The 17372-nt window shown below is 36.0% G+C and overlaps 3 protein-coding genes and 2 non-coding genes across 5 annotated transcripts; 1 reads left to right on the forward strand and 4 right to left on the reverse strand.

Moving 5' to 3' along the window:
- Window positions 1-3038: 3038 nt before the first annotated feature.
- On the reverse strand, window positions 3039-6593 carry LOC149705041 (XK-related protein 8-like). The gene is made up of 7 exons (XM_089865218.1): window positions 6148-6593; window positions 5905-6088; window positions 5646-5836; window positions 5368-5577; window positions 5014-5298; window positions 4834-4925; window positions 3039-4011 (listed from the first exon to the last, which is right to left on the reverse strand). Exons 1-7 carry the CDS (start codon window positions 6299-6301, stop codon window positions 3502-3504), a joined length of 1626 nt encoding a protein of 541 aa, XP_089721344.1. The 5' UTR covers window positions 6302-6593; the 3' UTR covers window positions 3039-3501.
- A 160-nt stretch (window positions 6594-6753) lies between these two features.
- LOC149705042 (putative U3 small nucleolar RNA-associated protein 11) lies at window positions 6754-8191 on the forward strand. Its single transcript, XM_089865221.1, has 7 exons — window positions 6754-7000; window positions 7077-7241; window positions 7310-7423; window positions 7485-7578; window positions 7641-7771; window positions 7838-7948; window positions 8026-8191. Exons 1-7 carry the CDS (start codon window positions 6941-6943, stop codon window positions 8110-8112), a joined length of 762 nt encoding a protein of 253 aa, XP_089721347.1. The 5' UTR covers window positions 6754-6940; the 3' UTR covers window positions 8113-8191.
- Window positions 7928-17099, reverse strand: LOC149705043 (uncharacterized). The gene is made up of 9 exons (XM_089865211.1): window positions 15762-17099; window positions 14766-15007; window positions 10723-13348; window positions 10433-10664; window positions 10284-10374; window positions 9683-10213; window positions 9417-9626; window positions 8901-9352; window positions 7928-8745 (listed from the first exon to the last, which is right to left on the reverse strand). Exons 2-9 carry the CDS (start codon window positions 14980-14982, stop codon window positions 8656-8658), a joined length of 4449 nt encoding a protein of 1482 aa, XP_089721337.1. The 5' UTR covers window positions 14983-15007; window positions 15762-17099; the 3' UTR covers window positions 7928-8655.
- On the reverse strand, window positions 16145-16217 carry TRNAT-UGU (transfer RNA threonine (anticodon UGU)). The gene has a single exon. It is a non-coding gene; the product is annotated as a tRNA-Thr (tRNA).
- On the reverse strand, window positions 16570-16642 carry TRNAT-CGU (transfer RNA threonine (anticodon CGU)). The gene has a single exon. It is a non-coding gene; the product is annotated as a tRNA-Thr (tRNA).
- Window positions 17100-17372: the final 273 nt, after the last annotated feature.

Genomic DNA, 17372 nt, shown 5'->3' on the forward strand with positions numbered 1-17372 from the left:
AGATATCACTCTGCCACTACTAAAATACAGCGGCACTCTGAGAGTCTCTCTTAGCCCTAAAAGGCGGTGAGGCACTGCGGGAAAAGTACTCTCCCAGGCTCTAAACGGCCTTCAATGATCCGTGAAATGGGCACGAGAGCTTTTTACTCCGAGTCCCCTCTTTCTAACCATAAATCTCATTCATAACTTATTCTTAACAACGTACGAATTACATTTTTTCTCTTGAAACTCTAATATACTCTCGATTTTAGTTAGGCCTAACTTGAACATAAATAAACTAAATACACTTTAATTAAAGTGCAATAATAGGGAATATAATTCTATATAAACCTTAATCTAGCTGCAGGTTTCCCTTTTAAAGAGTGGAGATCGCGGCCATTGTTCACCCATCACTGTTAAGTTCTTTTTTTATTTAACTCATCCTATGGTGCGGTTAAGCCTCGATTTAGTATGGAAAACTTTAGGGCCAACTTTTTACAAAGCTATCCTAGCTAGGGGGTTGTCTTTTTATTCCAAGATTTTTTATCTGGATCTCATTTCCGATGTCATCCATCTTCGGAGACTCGGCTTTTGTTACGCCAATGAAAAAAAAAAAAAAAAAAGAAAACAATAGTGATGGTGATACCCCACCAAAAAAACCAACCGTGACCCCTCACACCCAATTCCAACTTTCATGGGCGTATCAGTTCTTAAGGTGCAACCCCCCCCCCCGGGAAAAAAGGACCTACTCTATCTCAGATGGTCCTTCATGGTTCCTTGTTGTGAACGAACAAGGATATCGTAGCCAAAATGGTTTGGTTCATGTGATCATGCCGATTGTATGCTTAATTAGGCTAATATAACGTAATTATGATTACAAATCTTTGAAATAAATAAATCTATTGTCCATATGCGCCTAAGAAAATTATGGTCATGACCAAGGCTTAACTAATATCCGTTTGTTGCATGGACAGGAACACGAGAACACGCGAGAAACTATAAGTCATGCAAAATTCAAACCTTTAAATTCACGAAATCCTCCTTTTTTTGATCAAGATGCAGTCTACTTGCAGATTTTCCAATCTAATATCGTTGTTAATTGCATTTGAATTTCACTTTTCACCGACTACAACGTTCTCAAATTATTTTAAGTGACAATGACGTCAGATACTCGTCTTACAGGCACAGACCACTCGGTCACGCACACTTTTTCCTCAGGAAATAACCATAGATATATTAAAAGGGTAGATACACAATTCAATGGGAGGTCGACGCGGAAGGGGCAACGAGCAGACAGCCGCTATTTTCTGGGGGTAGCCGTATAAAACGCCATCTATCGGGAACTTTCGAAACTAAATTAAAGGATGAGCTTAGAGTAGTGGCACTCTATGTTAACCCCCTATAGGGCATAATAAGTCAAACCCTCGGAGATGCCATTACTCCATTTTATACGAGCTAAGAGCGGAAAAACGTATTTTATAAATTTTACACCTGTAAAATCTTTTAAAAAACACTTGGAACTTGTATTTCTACTTACTTTCGAGGAAATACCACCGTTTTCTGGAGGTAAGAGTCTTTTTTTATACATTTATTAGTAATAAAAACATTAAGGCGAGCTAAGCCTTGGTCTTGTAAAACACGGCAGATTAGTGATTAGCGCGAGGATTAGCGTCGTTTTCAAAATCACTAATCTGCCGTGTTTTACAAGACCAAGGCTTAGCTCGCCTTAATGTTTTTATTACTAATAAATGTATAAAAAAAGACTCTTACCTCCAGAAAACGGTGGTATTTCCTCGAAAGTAAGTAGAAATACAAGTTCCAAGTGTTTTTTAAAAGATTTTACAGGTGTAAAATTTATAAAATACGTTTTTCCGCTCTTAGCTCGTATAAAATGGAGTAATGGCATCTCCGAGGGTTTGACTTATTATGCCCTATAGGGAGTTAACATAGAGTGCCACTCATCCTTATGATAGTTCCAATTTTGGCCGCTAATTTGTCCCCGATAGATGGCGTTTTATACGGCTACCCCCAGAAAATAGCGGCTGTCTGCTCGTTGCCCCTTCCGCGTTTTTTCGTTAAGCCTAAGCCAGCGAAGTGGATCTAGACCCTTTATAGTTTTACTATATCTATGGAAATAACAAGGAGTAATACATAGGAAGACGTAAATAATAATAATAATAATAATAATAATAATAATAATAATAATAATATTTATTTCGTAACCCAAAGCTACTGGCAACCACAGAGGCATGAGCCTATATAATGTGGTTACCGGGACAAAACAATACATTAATAAGAAATAAGATACACAAATCAGAAAAAAGTGTATTATGTCTCCATGGTTGAACTTTATGGCTGTATTCTGTAAGAAATCTATTGAAAATTTTATGTAATTAAATGTAGAACATATATTTAGCACGTTTCAGACCTAAAAAAATTAATTATAGAAAAAAAATTAATTCGTAGCAGAGCGTGGTTTCGATCCACGGACCTCTGGGTTATGGGCCCAGCACGCTTCCACTGCGCCACTCTGCTTCTGACAAACGACGGGAAAAAATCTTACTTGAAGTTTGTTGTATCATAAAGCATTTCGTCTGCTACTTCTTCTGTAAATAAATAAATGAAATTTCCCTGAAAACATAGTAATTCACGCGTAAAAAGCTCACGTATTAATAAATTTGTATTAAATAAGCCTATGCCGCCCGTCCCTACGTTAAAACTAATGTAAATGCTAAGCCTTTTTCTATGTACGAGCTCTCACTCTAGTACCTCCACATTTAGGCGGAAAACTGACAGAAGCAGAGTGGCGCAGTGGAAGCGTGCTGGGCCCATAACCCAGAGGTCCGTGGATCGAAACCACGCTCTGCTACGAATTAATTTTTATTAAAAATTAACTAAATATTTTAATAAAAATAAAGATAATGTAATGTAAATTAAATCTAAACTTTATAAAGACCGTTAAAATAAGGCTAACGTAAAAAATACAATCAGGAATTGGCACTCCGTGTATTTCACACATAAGACTACTATAGTAAAAGCTAGGATCTGCTACATACACATTTATTTAAAAGTATATTTATTCTAAAATATTAGTCCTATTTCTACAAAAATTATTGTCATTAAAATTTAACGCTAGAAAAATAATTTGTGGTTGTATATATACAAGATGTATAAATGTATAGAAATAATAAAATGGGGGAGTATATAATATTAATTAATTATTAATCAATAATTAGTAATTTTAACCAATTTTTTTTAGGTTAAAAATAAACACGATAGAGCTCATTAAAAATGAATATAAATTATAATACCCATTATAAAGCAAGTTAATTACTTATTATATTAATAATTGAACAAACAATTATGGTCCCTGAAAAAAACACCGAACAGGGTTGCCGAAGTTCGTTACAATGGAATTTAAACCCTATATATATTAATCTACACTAAAAATTTAAATTCCCTGACTCGTTTTCCAATTAAAATTCCCTGATTGGCAACCCTATCTCGAATAATAAAAGTAAATTAAACACTTTGGCACACTGATCCTTTTTCGCTATGAACTTCCGTTAACTTAACATTACTATTCTTTTTAATTAAACCTTTCTCGTGATCAAACTTACGAAATAAAACTAAGCACGAACAGTGAATTTTGGTCACTGTCATAACACCGGCACTTACTTGCGATCTAAATCCATAGTTTATAGCGCGATATGACGAAACTTCCGTCCTGTGAGTAAAATTGTCTTCGAAAACGTTACCCAAAACGAGACAATCTAACGAATGATAACTATGGTTTTCTAATCCCCAACAACGTAAAACGGGGTTTTTATCGATGTTCGCTAATAAACCGACACCCATTTCGGAAGGGCATTCGACAACTGTTACGGAAGTTTCAGTTTCCGGAGGTTCGGCGGAGTCTTTTATTGAAATACTCATTTGGACGGGAATTCGAGAGTTTTTCTCAGGAAATGAGAATTTTAAAGTTCGTAATGAAAGTAAGCCATTTGCTAGAAATATTCCTTTTTGGCTTACCTGAGTGAAGAAATTACAACGAAATATGATTAATGATAACCAAAAACGGATTTATGGTAGGAAGAACGTCGGATCATAGCTTTAGCCTCTAGTACCATCCTCGCATACTTTATTGAGAACCTTCATCTGCTTATATTTTGACTCCACCCACAAATTCGATCTCTAGAAGTAGCTATATACAGAATTTGTGGGTGGAGTCAAAATATAAGCAGACGAAGTTTCTCAATAAAGTATGCGAGGATGGGGAGTGAATTCGCTAACTCCGACGTTCTTATCCCATAAATCCGTTTTTGTGATAACAAGGATGTTGGAGGGGATTGCGTAATCGGCACACCAACTGTGGAACGACTTAGGTCCGGTGGGACGCTGGTATGAGGGGGGGGGGTGGAATAATCGGGAGAATGGCGGCCATTTTCCGTGCATAGAGTGCTGTCAGAAGCGCCGGTGTGACGTCACCCATGCTGTTTTCCCCATAAAGAAAAAACGGTAACTGTCATGGCCGCCCATTGTTAAAGGCAGACTCGTGACGTTTAACCTTGGATTTGACGTCACAACTGACAGCACTCTATTCCTAACCCCATTTTCTGGCGTCCCACCGGACCTGCGCGGGCCGATTTCTCTTGGATTAAGCGTAATAGAGTGCTGTCAGAAGCGCCGGTGTGACGTCACCCATGCTATTTTCCCATAAAGAAAAAACGGTAACTGTCATGGCCGCCCATTGCTAAAGGCAGGCAGACTCATGACGTTTAACCTTGGATCTGACGTCACAACTGACAGCACTCTATATTTATAACATTTTCAGATTAAAAAATTCGATCTTACGTGATCTAACGTTTTTAGAGTTTTTATGGAACCAACGAAAATTGGTCCTTTGGGATGAAACCAGCAGTAATAAATCATCATACTAAAGATGCCTTTAATTAAATTAACATTTAATTTAATTAAACTAAACTATAATAGGCCTACTTCTTGGAAAAGTTAAAAAAATATTAAAAATCTCACCAACAATGAAGGATAAAATAACAATTAGGAAGAACGTTGTCGCAAACGCGGGTGACAATTTTGTATTTTCGCAATAATACAAAACGGTAAAACAAATATTTTCAATGAAGATAATAGTGTAGAAGGTCGTGACCCTGAATCGTGAGAAGCCCTCTTTCAAGTTGAAAAAGCAAAAGCAATAAATGACGCCAACAACGCAATTATATATTTTCTCTTCCCAACGATTTTTGCAAAAATCCGTTTTTTGAAACAAAACCCATATTGTCATGAATAACCAGTGAGTGACTAAAATCAAACACAAAGAGACTCGTTCAAAGGGTTTAAATAAGTACCGCCGGTACTATTTATACTTACATAAAACTAATATAAACCATGATTTGAGGGCGGTAGCGCAAAGGACGCAAGCAACGATCCTGGATGTCAATGTTCCAGCCCTCCATAACATTTGATAGAACAATCCAACCCAGGAAAGTCTTTCTTTATGAGGTATCGCGTTACGAATTGATTTACTATAAGAGGCGATACCTCCTGCTAAAGATATTAACGAAACTGCCACTGAAATGCCTTAAAAATAAAACGGAATTATCATTTTTTAATGTAATTGTAATTGTAACGTTAACGTAAAATTTTACCAGTCCAAGGGTTCCAATCTTCAGTACTGAGCATAATATACATTTGTAGGATAATTTGAGGGGCTGACTCTAAAAAACACTCAAACAGTCTCAACATGCATAAATCACTGTGTCTTTGATAGTATTTTTGAATTATATATGGATCAGTATTTCGTCTCAGTGAAAAACCGATTTTTAATAATGACAAATATCTAAATAAAAAAGTATGATATTTCGGAACATTGTAGGTGTTCAGTTAAATAAACGCGTTTAAACTAACCTGTAGATGACACCGAGTTGTAAGAAGTTTAAAATACATAATTTGTAGGAAGCTTGGCCATCAGAGTAATGCCAACGTATAGAAAAGAAATGTATGACGATGCTAGTAACAACTAAAACTGATAGTGTTATTATTGCCCATGCCCAATGCTCTTTGTAGAAATAAAATGACAATACTATCGCGTCTGTAATTTAAATTTATATTAAGTAATTAAGTAAAATATAATTAATTTAGTTTACAAACCCGTGGTGATGTCGGCCAAAAATGTACATAGAGATAGAACGGAGAAAAATGCGTCGAAAACTGTAAATAATTGTTTGCTTTTCGCCTTTTTCGCTTTATCAACTTCGTACGAAGATTTGGAATCATCGTTATCGTTTGAATCAACCGCCGACATTTTTACGTTCTATTTTCCCTAAATCCGGTATGTAGCAACGAGCTTTGGCACATTTTCACACGCCCTCATTTGCATAATTTTTTTTTTCGTACAAAAACTTCAAAAATATCAACAACAGGAAGTAATATAAGGGTCCAAAAACTACACAAAACTGGACAGGCTGTTTGCCGCCATTTAAGGGATTTCTGAAATTCAGAGGGCCTATTTGTATTTGATAAGATAATGTTTAGGTAAATTAGAAACGATGTAGCCTCAATTTGTTATCAAATTATTGATAACACTTATTTTATTTTTCATTAGAAACTTCTTTCATTTTACCGAGAATAATTGATAAGCTCAAATACTTCTGTCCAATTTTTCCAAGGTTTATTTACAGCCCTGGCTCACGCCAAAAAGCTTTTGGTGCAGTCTGCTAGTGATTCTTGCTAACTTTTCGTATTGTTATTTGCTTTTGCTTACTTGAATAAATTTTTAACACGTGTTGTGCTGAGTCGCGTTAAGTTTCAGTACGTTTTTGAAACGCAAACGTGTTTGGAATGTTTATTTTTAGAACCAAACTTGTCTGGAATGTTTAGAATTAAATAATTTAATTCTTTGTATTACGTTTATGAAATAAAATTAGCCTTTTTGCCTAGAATCATGTCGTCTCTGAAAAATGCCGCAAAGGCTTATCAAACCGTACATAAAGAACGACATCAAGTGTGTAAAATAAAACTTATTTAAGATAAAATTAACTTAATTACGCATAATTTTACTAAGTAAATTGCATTTATAGCCAGAAAGTAGGAAACAACTCGGGTTCTTAGAAAAGAAGAAAGATTACAAACATAGAGCACGTGATTTCCATCGTAAACAAAAGGTTTTGAAAGCTTTAAAACGTAAAGCATCGAACAGAAATCCAGATGAATATTATTTTCACATGATTAACTCTAAAGTTGAGGTAATGCGTACAGATTCGTTTTAAAAATTTCCTTACAGGTAACTCTAATAACCTAATTAATTTGATAGGATGGGTTACATCATAAGAAAGAGAAAGCCGAGGAATTTACACCAGAGCAGTTAAAACTAATGCAAACCCAGGATATAAATTACATTACTTATCGCCAAAGCATTGAATCTAAGGTAAGATCTAAGCCTATTTTTATCCCTAAACTAATTAGGCCTAAAACAAAATTTCTAATAGAAAATCCAAAGGCTTCAATCTGAACTTCACATGCTCGATGCTGAAGATAGAACCATGAATAAACACGTCATATTTGTTGATGACAAGAAACAAGGTATCATACATTGTCTAACAGTTCAAATAGTTCATGAATTACTAAGAATTTTCACACTTCAGCAAAAAAATTGGATCTGGCTGAGTATTTTAACACCCATCCTTCATTGTTGGATCGTACTTACAATAGACCAAAAATAGACACTTTGAAAAACATGAGTTTATCTCAACGTCTAAATGAAGAAATCATTGACGTAATACTTGACACTTTACTCATTTCCGTTTTAGGACTGATAATAATAACTTAAGTACAATCACAGGGCATAAAGAAAGTTAAAAAGCAGCGGTACAAGGAATTAACGAACAGAATTACGAGAGAAAAAGAATTGGCTTTACTAAATAGAAAGATGTTTTTGCGAAAACAACTGGCTGTGAGTGTTGAGTAGCGCTTCTTGACAACATTCTCACAGCGTTTATTTTATTATTAAAAATACATTTTTTATTACAGAATAAGAAAGAAGAAGTTAAAAAGATTAAGGATGGAACAAAAACAACGGCACCAGTTTATTTATGGAAGAAAGAAAGAAAACGATGATAACTTCTTGGAACTACTACTTTCTAATTTGTACTATTTTTTTTTTTTTCATGAAATAAAGTAGTAATTTTGAAAAACCCGTATTTTGTTAAATGAAAAAGTAAAGGGTTTGATTGGGTGCCTGCCTTCAATGGGGGTTTTATTACATGTTTCTTAAATTATGAAACATATGATAGTTTATGAAAAATTGAACACTATCTTGTGAAACATATGATAGGCTTATGAGTTACTGCAATAACAATAACATGTTTCGTGAGATAAATGATAGGCTTATGAAAAACGGAGTAATAAAAAACATGTTTCACATAATAGGCTTATGACTAACTGCAGTAAGGATAACATGTTTAGTGAGATAAATGATAGGCTTATGAAAAACAGTAATAAAAAAACATGTTTCACGTCATAGGCTTATGAAAAACATGTTTCACATCTTGTGAAACATTTGATAGGCTTGCTTATGACTATCAGCAGTAACAAGAACCATTTTTCGTGAGATATATGATAGGCTTATGACTAACAGAGCTATCAATATCTCATACATTCCTAATTCTTTTGGCAGTCATTACTGGGATGAATTTTCTCCAAAAACTTGTCAACATCCATTTTTTCTAACATTTTTGTACTCTTCTTTCTCTGTTACATAGAAAACAAAGAGTACACGCGCATCAGACTACGAGACAAATGCCCCTTACTTTGGAATTAATTTCGATATTTCCGACGCATTTAACAATTGACCAACCAAAATCGATGAATGTTTCATAAGAAAAGAAAAAAAAAAGCCAACTTACTCCGGTTTTTCTTTTCTTTAAAATTTGCTGTTCTTTGTCCAAATCGGACGTTTCTTCCGGGGCCCTACTGGCCAGTGCCACTAACGCAGCGGCCACAACTTTATCATCGTTTCCATGGGTTTCGTCAATATGATTTACAATATCTTTATCATTTCGAGCTTGTTCATTTGACGAACTTTGAAGGACAGATTTAGGGGTTGTTTGTGACTTTGACTCGATAGTTAATGAAGAGACAACTTTAACGCGACAGTTCAATTTTTCGCTACAACTATCGGTACTTTTTCGTGTACCACCACGTTTAGACGCGGTAGAGTTAATATTTTCAGTCGGCTTAGGGTTAGGGGCAGAAACGACGGAGCCCCTAGATGATACCTTATCTTTCTTAAGGGTTTTTACTTTCTCCGGTTTCGGTTTTGTAGGTTTATCTAATTTTGCAGCAGTTCTACTCGAAGCTGCGATAAAAATTACAAATTAAAGTATAAATCGATGAGTTATCGTAAAAGAACCTTAAATTACTTCTTTTAGGCTTAGGTTTAGGCGATGTAACGGAATCAAAGGTCAGGGCACGGACGTGCAATTTATCTTTGCTTTGTTTCGCTAATACGCTAGATCGTTTTGATGTCGGAATCTTCAAATTATCGGGTTTTATCTCGTTAATTTGGAAATTATTACAACTCGAAGTGTAATTTTGATTTAAAACAACTTGCGGCATTCCAACAATAGTTCCTTAACGTAAAAAGCTCGGTAAATAAAATGCTGGTAAACATTTAGCGAGCGCTTACCATTTGAAACGTTAAAAAAATTCAAATCGGGTATCGAAATTTTAATTGGCGTAACGGCCGTTGCGTTCAAAAGTAAGGGAAGCGAGTTGTTAAATCCGGTTGACATTATAGGTTGATCAAGAACTCTAACGGGTGTGGAATTTAACGGTAGAACCGCGTTCTGATATGGCATTTGTTCCGCGACTTTTGTCAACGTGACAGTTGAAGATGGATTAAATAGCGCGTTTTCTGAATTACTGATTACATAAACACCAGGTTGTAAGGCGTCAGAGTGACTTTCAACGAACAATGTTGAGCACTTCGAGGTCGTTACTTGACTTGTTATAAAGCCTGGTATGTTAATGGTTGATTTTGAAGATTCAACTTCAATTATTTTTGAATCATTTTTGGAAACATTCTGATCGAAGGTTTCACTTTCAACGTCACAATTTGCGACGTCAGTTTCGTCACCTCTGTGAAGCGTAACGGAATTGGCTAAATCCGCCATACAACTTGTAACATCGAAACTATCGCGACTAGATTCTGTTTTATCTATTTAAAATTAATTTATTCCGTTTTAAACTTTTGTGGGAAATTTTAAAAAGTAGAAGCTAATTCTTACCGAAAAACATGTTTAATATTTCGGTAAATACGGGATCCGACTCAGTTTTATCAATTATATCTTTCACTAACGAATCAGGGAGATTTATATCCTGAGATAATAATATTTAATTTAATATTTAACTTAACTGGATGAAATTTAAGTCTTACCAAAGTTTTTCTAACTTCATCGCCTTTACTGGGGCTTTCATTTGTGAAAACTACTTGATTAATATTTTCAGTTAGTTTCTCGACTAAGGGCGTGTAATTAACTAATTCCTCCAACATGGCGTTATAGTTCAACTGTTCATCGTGAGACATCGAGGCCGCTACCTCAGACGTCTCACCTCCAGTCTTTTTGCTGGACGGCGAGGCACCCAATAATCTACGTCTAGGTATCAAACTAAAAGACAACCAATTACTTACCAAGTACTTACGTATCTTCGTTAATTATTTCTTACTTTTTTCGTCTGGGTGAGAAAAAACTATTGTCGGGTGGTGGGAACTCTTTAATCGGAGTTGTAAGCGAGGTCACTCGCGATGATCGTTGTTGAGCTAAATTGTACCTGGGCGATATGGCGTCGGGATATCTCGAAGGCAAATCGGGTTTAACCGAATTGACAGGCGTAGCGTAATCGTTATTTAATGAACGAAACACATGAGAAGAGTTACTTCTAGAAAAATCCAACGGTGAATGTTGCCTTAAATAAAACGGACTCTTCAATGGTGTTGGTGGTAATTTATCCATCGTATTTTCAAGTGTCAAATTTGGAAATGATGGGCTTGGTACTCTAATAGTCTCATCCATCGATAACGAAATAGTTTCGCAACTTTTATTCGTATTCTCTTTCGAAGGAGTTTCAATATTCTTAGTGGTATTTTCAGAACTTGTTCCAGTTTCTTTGGTTGTTCTTTCGTGGTTTGCGATAGAGTGTGGGTTCTTTACCGATTGGGGCGAACTCCGAACGGCAAAAGGAATTGGACTAGAGGTTTTGTTCGAAAGGACGGAGCAATTTTGAGGAATAAATGTTTCCGGTGTTGTAGCAAGTTCGCTGGATAATATAAAAGTAACCGATTGCGGACTGGATATGGGACTCGACGAAGTTATTGGTGAATGTGACGTGGTAGTCTCGCTGTTTTTCGTTGAGGTTTTTGAAATATTTTGTTCGGTCGAGAAACCTTGCGAATTTTCGTTCGATTTTGGATTTATGGTAAAAGGTCCATTAAGGGTATCGTTTGACGATATTATAATAGTTTTAATTTCAAAGTTATTTGCCAAATTTCGATTCACGCTGCTGCTACTGCTGGGTGTGTAATTCGATGGCGCGCTTAAGGTAACAGGGTTGGATGAGTTTTGATTCAATTCAGGTGTTGTTTTATCATTTGCGAGGTTAGTTTTAGATAGACTCGGTGTGTGGCATGGCGAAGTTAAATTAGTCCCGGTGTTAAGGTTATTTCTATCAGGTGTGTGGTTTGGTGGTGGTGTTGAGCTAGTTCCGACTGTGGTGTGACTTACTAGAATTGGATTGGACTCTGCGACTGTGGTTACGTTAGTTATGTTCGGTGTGTGGTTCGAAGCTTCATTATTTTTAAAAGTTTCATTCTGTTTTTCAGTTAGATCCACATAAGTTTTAGGAGTTTGGTGTGGTGAATTTGCGTTGGTCCTATTCAGAGCGTGGCTTGAAAATGGTGAACTATTTCTTCCTGGCGTCAGGCTTTGCAACAATGAATCAGTTCTACCAGGAGTGTGACTTTGCAACGTTGAATCAGTTCTAGCAGGCGTGTGGCTTGACAATGGTGAACGGTTTTGCAACATTGAATCAGTTCTAGCAGGCGTGTGGCTTGACAATGGTGAACGGTTTTGCAACATTGAATCAGTTCTACCAGGCGTGTGGCTTGACAATGCTGAACGGTTTTGCAACATTGAATCAGTTCTACCAGGCGTGTGGCTTGACAATGGTGAGCGGTTTTGCAACATTGAATCATTTCTACCAGGCGTGTGGCTTGACAATGGTGAACGGTTTTGCAACATTGAATCAGTTCTAGCAGGCGTGTGGCTTGACAATGGTGAACGGTTTTGCAACATTGAATCATTTCTACCAGGCGTGTGGCTTGACAATGGTGAACGGTTTTGCAACATTGAACCAGTTCTAGCAGGCGTGTGGCTTGACAATGGTGAACGGTTTTGCAACATTGAATCAGTTCTACCAGGCGTGTGGCTTAACGAAGCCTTATTTGCTTTGCTTGGTGTATGGCCAGCAAAATGAGGAAAGATCTTACTGGGTGTGAAGGTCAAATTTGACTTGGTCCTAGTAGGAGTATGGCTAGAAGGACTTGAAGAAACTTCGCATGTTCTAAGTCTTTTGTTTGGCGTATCAGGAGTCAAAGGCGTCGTTCTTCTAGGACTATTTGTTGGCAAATATGTAGGTTTCGGTTTTGGTGTTGCAAAATCGCTTCTAACTGTTGTATTTTGAATATCTGAAGCTCCGATATTATTTTCGGCAGCATCGCTACATCCAGGAATCGTCTGAACATCTTTAGAGTTTTTAGAGATGGTCGGTTTATCCTTCAACGATTCCGCAACCGATTGTGAAGACAATTCATTTTCGTAACTTTTATGTGGAGTTGGCGAAACTTGAGTGGGAGTTTGAACTAATTGGAGATCATTACTTAAATCGTGATTCTCCAACCTCGAATTGAAAGGAACTGGCGAGTTTCGTATTTGAGATTGCGCGACAGTTTCAGCAGATCCGTTGTTTGACGCTAAGGTAGACGCGTCCGCGAATGTTTGTTGTTCATTAGAACAACTTGCCCCCGAATTTTCACCAAACGCAATATTTTGCGGAAAACTCGGAGGTATCACTGAGGTATTGTTGTATTGACTAGAAGGTATTGTTTTGGAAATAACGTTTTTGACACGTTTGCCGATTTTGTTTCGTTCTTTGTAGGATTTTGATACTCCTTTAGAGGAATATTTCACATTTTTCCTTTTTTTAATTTCGCGAGATTTTAATAAACGTTGTAATTTAGGCAAAATATGCATAAAGTTATCGAGAAAATCATGAATCTCATCTTCGGAACAACTACCTATTGGTCAATAAAAATCAAAGTTCGTATTGTAGCAATATGTGCTAAGATTGCGATAAAAGGTATGAACGATATATATTTTATGACTATACTGATCAACCAGAATCGGTTTACGACGAGAAAAACATTGTTATGTTTACAGTTATATTATTGTAAGGAATAGAAAGTAATTGAAGTTTACGTTATGATCGCGAACACAATATTAAGACTAAAATCACCAGAACAATATTACCATTAAGATAACTATAACACTTTTAGAACTAAGATAATAAGGAAAATATTAACACTAAGATCATAAGAAAAATATTAACACTAAGATCATAAGAAAAATATTAGCACTAAGATCATAAGAACAATATTAACACTAAGATCATAAGAACAATATTAGCACTAAGATCATAAGAACAATATTAACACTAAGATCATAAGAACAATATTAGCACTAAGATCATAAGAACAATATTAACACTAAGATCATAAGAACAATATTAACACTAAGATCATAAGAACAATATTAACACTAAGATCATAAGAACAATATTAACACTAAGATCATAAGAACAATATTAATACTAAGATCATAAGAACAATATTAACACTAAGATCATAAGAACAATATTAACACTAAGATCATAAGAACAATATGAACACTATGGTCACTAGAACACTATTACCAATATGGTCACTAGAACACTATTACCAATATGGTCACTAGAACACTATTACCAATATGGTCACTAGAACACTATTACCAATATGGTCACTAGAACACTATTACCAATATGGTCACTAGAACTATATTCACACTATTGTCACTGGAACTATATTCACACTGTCACTAGAACTATATTCACACTGTCACTAGAACTATATTCACACTGTCACTAGACCTATATTCACACTAATGTCACTAGACCTATATTCACACTAATGTCACTAGAACTATATTCACACTAATGTCACTAGAACTATATTCACACTGTCACTAGACCTATATTCACACTGTCACTAGACCTATATTCACACTAATGTCACTAGAACTATATTCACACTAATGTCACTAGAACTATATTCACACTAATGTCACTAGAACTATATTCACACTAATGTCACTAGAACTATATTCACACTGTCACTAGACCTATATTCACACTAATGTCACTAGAACTATATTCACACTGTCACTAGACCTACATTCACACTAATATAACTAGAACTATATTCACACTAATGTCACTAGACCTATATTCACACTAATGTCACTAGACCTATATTCACACTAATGTCACTAGACCTATATTCACACTAATGTCACTAGACCTATATTCACACTAATGTCACTAGACCTATATTCACACTAAGATCACTGTACCATAGTTAAAGCACATGCCAAGAACTTAAAATGAGGAGTACTTACTCAGGTGGGTCAAAACATAGAAATTCCTTAATATTTCCGCGAGTGAATATCCTTCAATTGAAGTTGGGTATCGATAACCACTTTGCAAGCATTGTGAGTACTCTTTTAGATGAACACTTTCCTCGAGAAATTGTTCTTCAGTGAGGTTGCAGTTTGTTTCTTTCAGATAACCTAGAACAAGCCTAGCAGCTTCCGATGGCATGTATCCAAACGCCATTATGGTGTTTATCTTGGCTTAACGTCTATTGGAGTATGGATTAAATTAGAATTATCCCTCGAGTCCAACAAAGGCTTATCTTGCAAGTTGGCAAGTTAACACTGCCCTACAATAGACCTATTCTACAAGGGGGTAGAAAACCCTATGTATTGGGACATACAAGAGAGGGTGGAGTCATTGCTGGCTGTGCGCCCGCTCATGATACAAAAAGTCTACAGCGCAAGCGCTAAAAAGCGAGATGGAATGGAAAGTTCTACCCCCGTCTCTTCCCCTCTTCTAGTTTGAGTTTTATGGTCTATAGCCATCTCTTCCCCTTTTCTAGTTTGAGTTTTATGGTCTACCCCCGTCTCTTCCCCTCTTCTAGTTTGAGTTTGATGGTCTACCGCCGTCTCTTCCCCTCTTCTAGTTTCAGTTTGATGATCTACCCCCGTCTCTTCCCCTCTTCTAGTTTGAGTTTGATGATCTACCCCCGTCTCTTCCCCTCTTCTAGTTTGAGTTTGATGGTCTACCCCCGTCTCTTCCCCTCTTCTAGTTTGAGTTTGATGGTCTACCCCCGTCTCTTCCCCTCTTCTAGTTTGAGTTTGATGGTCTACCCCCGTCTCTTCCCCTCTTCTAGTTTGAGTTTGATGGTCTACCCCCCGTCTCTTCCCCTCTTCTAGTTCAAGTTTTATGGTCTATAGCGGTTACTGCTAAAAGTTATATTTATGTCAGGCTTAAGAAAAACCGTATTCTTTGGACTATCTATTGAATAATTTACGATTTGATTTAATCATACTTACAATGTTTGAAATTAAATCTTTAAAGCTAACTATAAACAACGTAAAGCTTAAATGAGCGCCTAAAAATTACAGCGCCGAGACGGATGTGACCGCGATTTTGAAATAAATTGAAATAGTCGTCTGCTCAAATTCCTGCTTTAGTTTGAAAAAGGGCTGTAAATAAACCAAGTAGAAAAGTGGACATACGTTTATAGAGCGACATTCGCCAAAAAAAAAGCAATACGATTACAGAGACATCTATTACTCAAGAGGAGAATATAGAACAGAGATGTATGCAAATTTAATTCATATTTGGACCGGATTCGATAAAAATATCAACCAAACTAACATAATTCAGTAGGATAAAGGTATTTAATTTCAACAATCAGTGTATCAAAAGTGTAAGCCACCAGTGAGGATCGAACTCACGACCCCTGGTTTACAAGACCAGTGCTCTAACCACTGAGCTATGGTGGCCTCGCAAATTCTTGCGTTTGTGAGTTATATGATATTAAAGTATTATTCCGGAATCTTCCAAAAAAAAAATTTAGGTCAATCAACAGCTGTTTCAAGAAAATTAGAATTAGAGTATTTTTCTGCTAATTTATTATACAAATTAAAGTTATATAACCTAAATCATTCACGATTATGTACGCCACTGATGTAATCAACTAATCACCGATAAATGCATACGGATAACAGTTTAAATATTGAAAAATTTTATTTGAAGTAGTTATACTCAACTTTCTTCAACGGTGGATTCTTCGCAGGTTGAAATTTAAAACCTCCACGTGTAAAATTTGGCAAAACTTTCATCCACTTTTATATAAGCCACCAGTGAGGTTCGAACTCACGACCCCTGGTTTACGAGACCAGTGCTCTAACCACTGAGCTATGGTGGCTCGGAAAAATGAGGTCGTAACACATATTGAAAAACCTAGCGCGTACTTTTAGACAAACTTTTCTAGCGGAGTTGTAATTTAACTTTTAAAAGTTGTAATTAATTACTATTATTGTGCTATAATAATGAAGGCAACTTACAAAAATTTCTTCTGGAATTATTATTTCTAGCAAATTCTATGAATGCACACTTTGAGGCCTACTTTCTTAACAGCTGTTGCATTACAACGGAACCTCTAATCTTCCTCAACCGTTTCTCTGTTTCAAATTCCTTTTCGATGTACATGTAGAATCCGAGATTGCAACTTCGGAAAGTACGTTTTTCCTAACATATGGAACTAAATCTAATTTAAATTACTTTCACTTGTTAAAATTACGTTAAATTTAATTTAAATTTGTCAAAATTACCATTTACGCATACTATAACATACTACATCTTTGTGTGTTTTAAAGCAAAATTACGAGTTCACTCTCTTGAAGGTCCAGATATTGCTAATCTCTCGTACAGCAAATTAGCCCCGACTTAATTTTAACTAGGCAAATTTACTTTTAACTTTGATTAGCCTTAACTACCATTTCCCTTAAGTCAAACGCGCATCATAAATTTAACATAGTTATCTTAAGGCGTTATTATATAAGAGCAGCGGTATTTATGAAACCAAACCTTTGAAGGTGCAGATATTATTTATCCGCGAATCCAAAAAAAAAACGGTCCAAATTTGAATTTCAACC

This window comes from Phalangium opilio, unplaced genomic scaffold (assembly GCF_054372755.1).
Source record: "Phalangium opilio isolate 3A_F unplaced genomic scaffold, DU_Popi_V2 ptg000014l_1, whole genome shotgun sequence".
NCBI lineage: Eukaryota > Metazoa > Arthropoda > Arachnida > Opiliones > Phalangiidae > Phalangium > Phalangium opilio.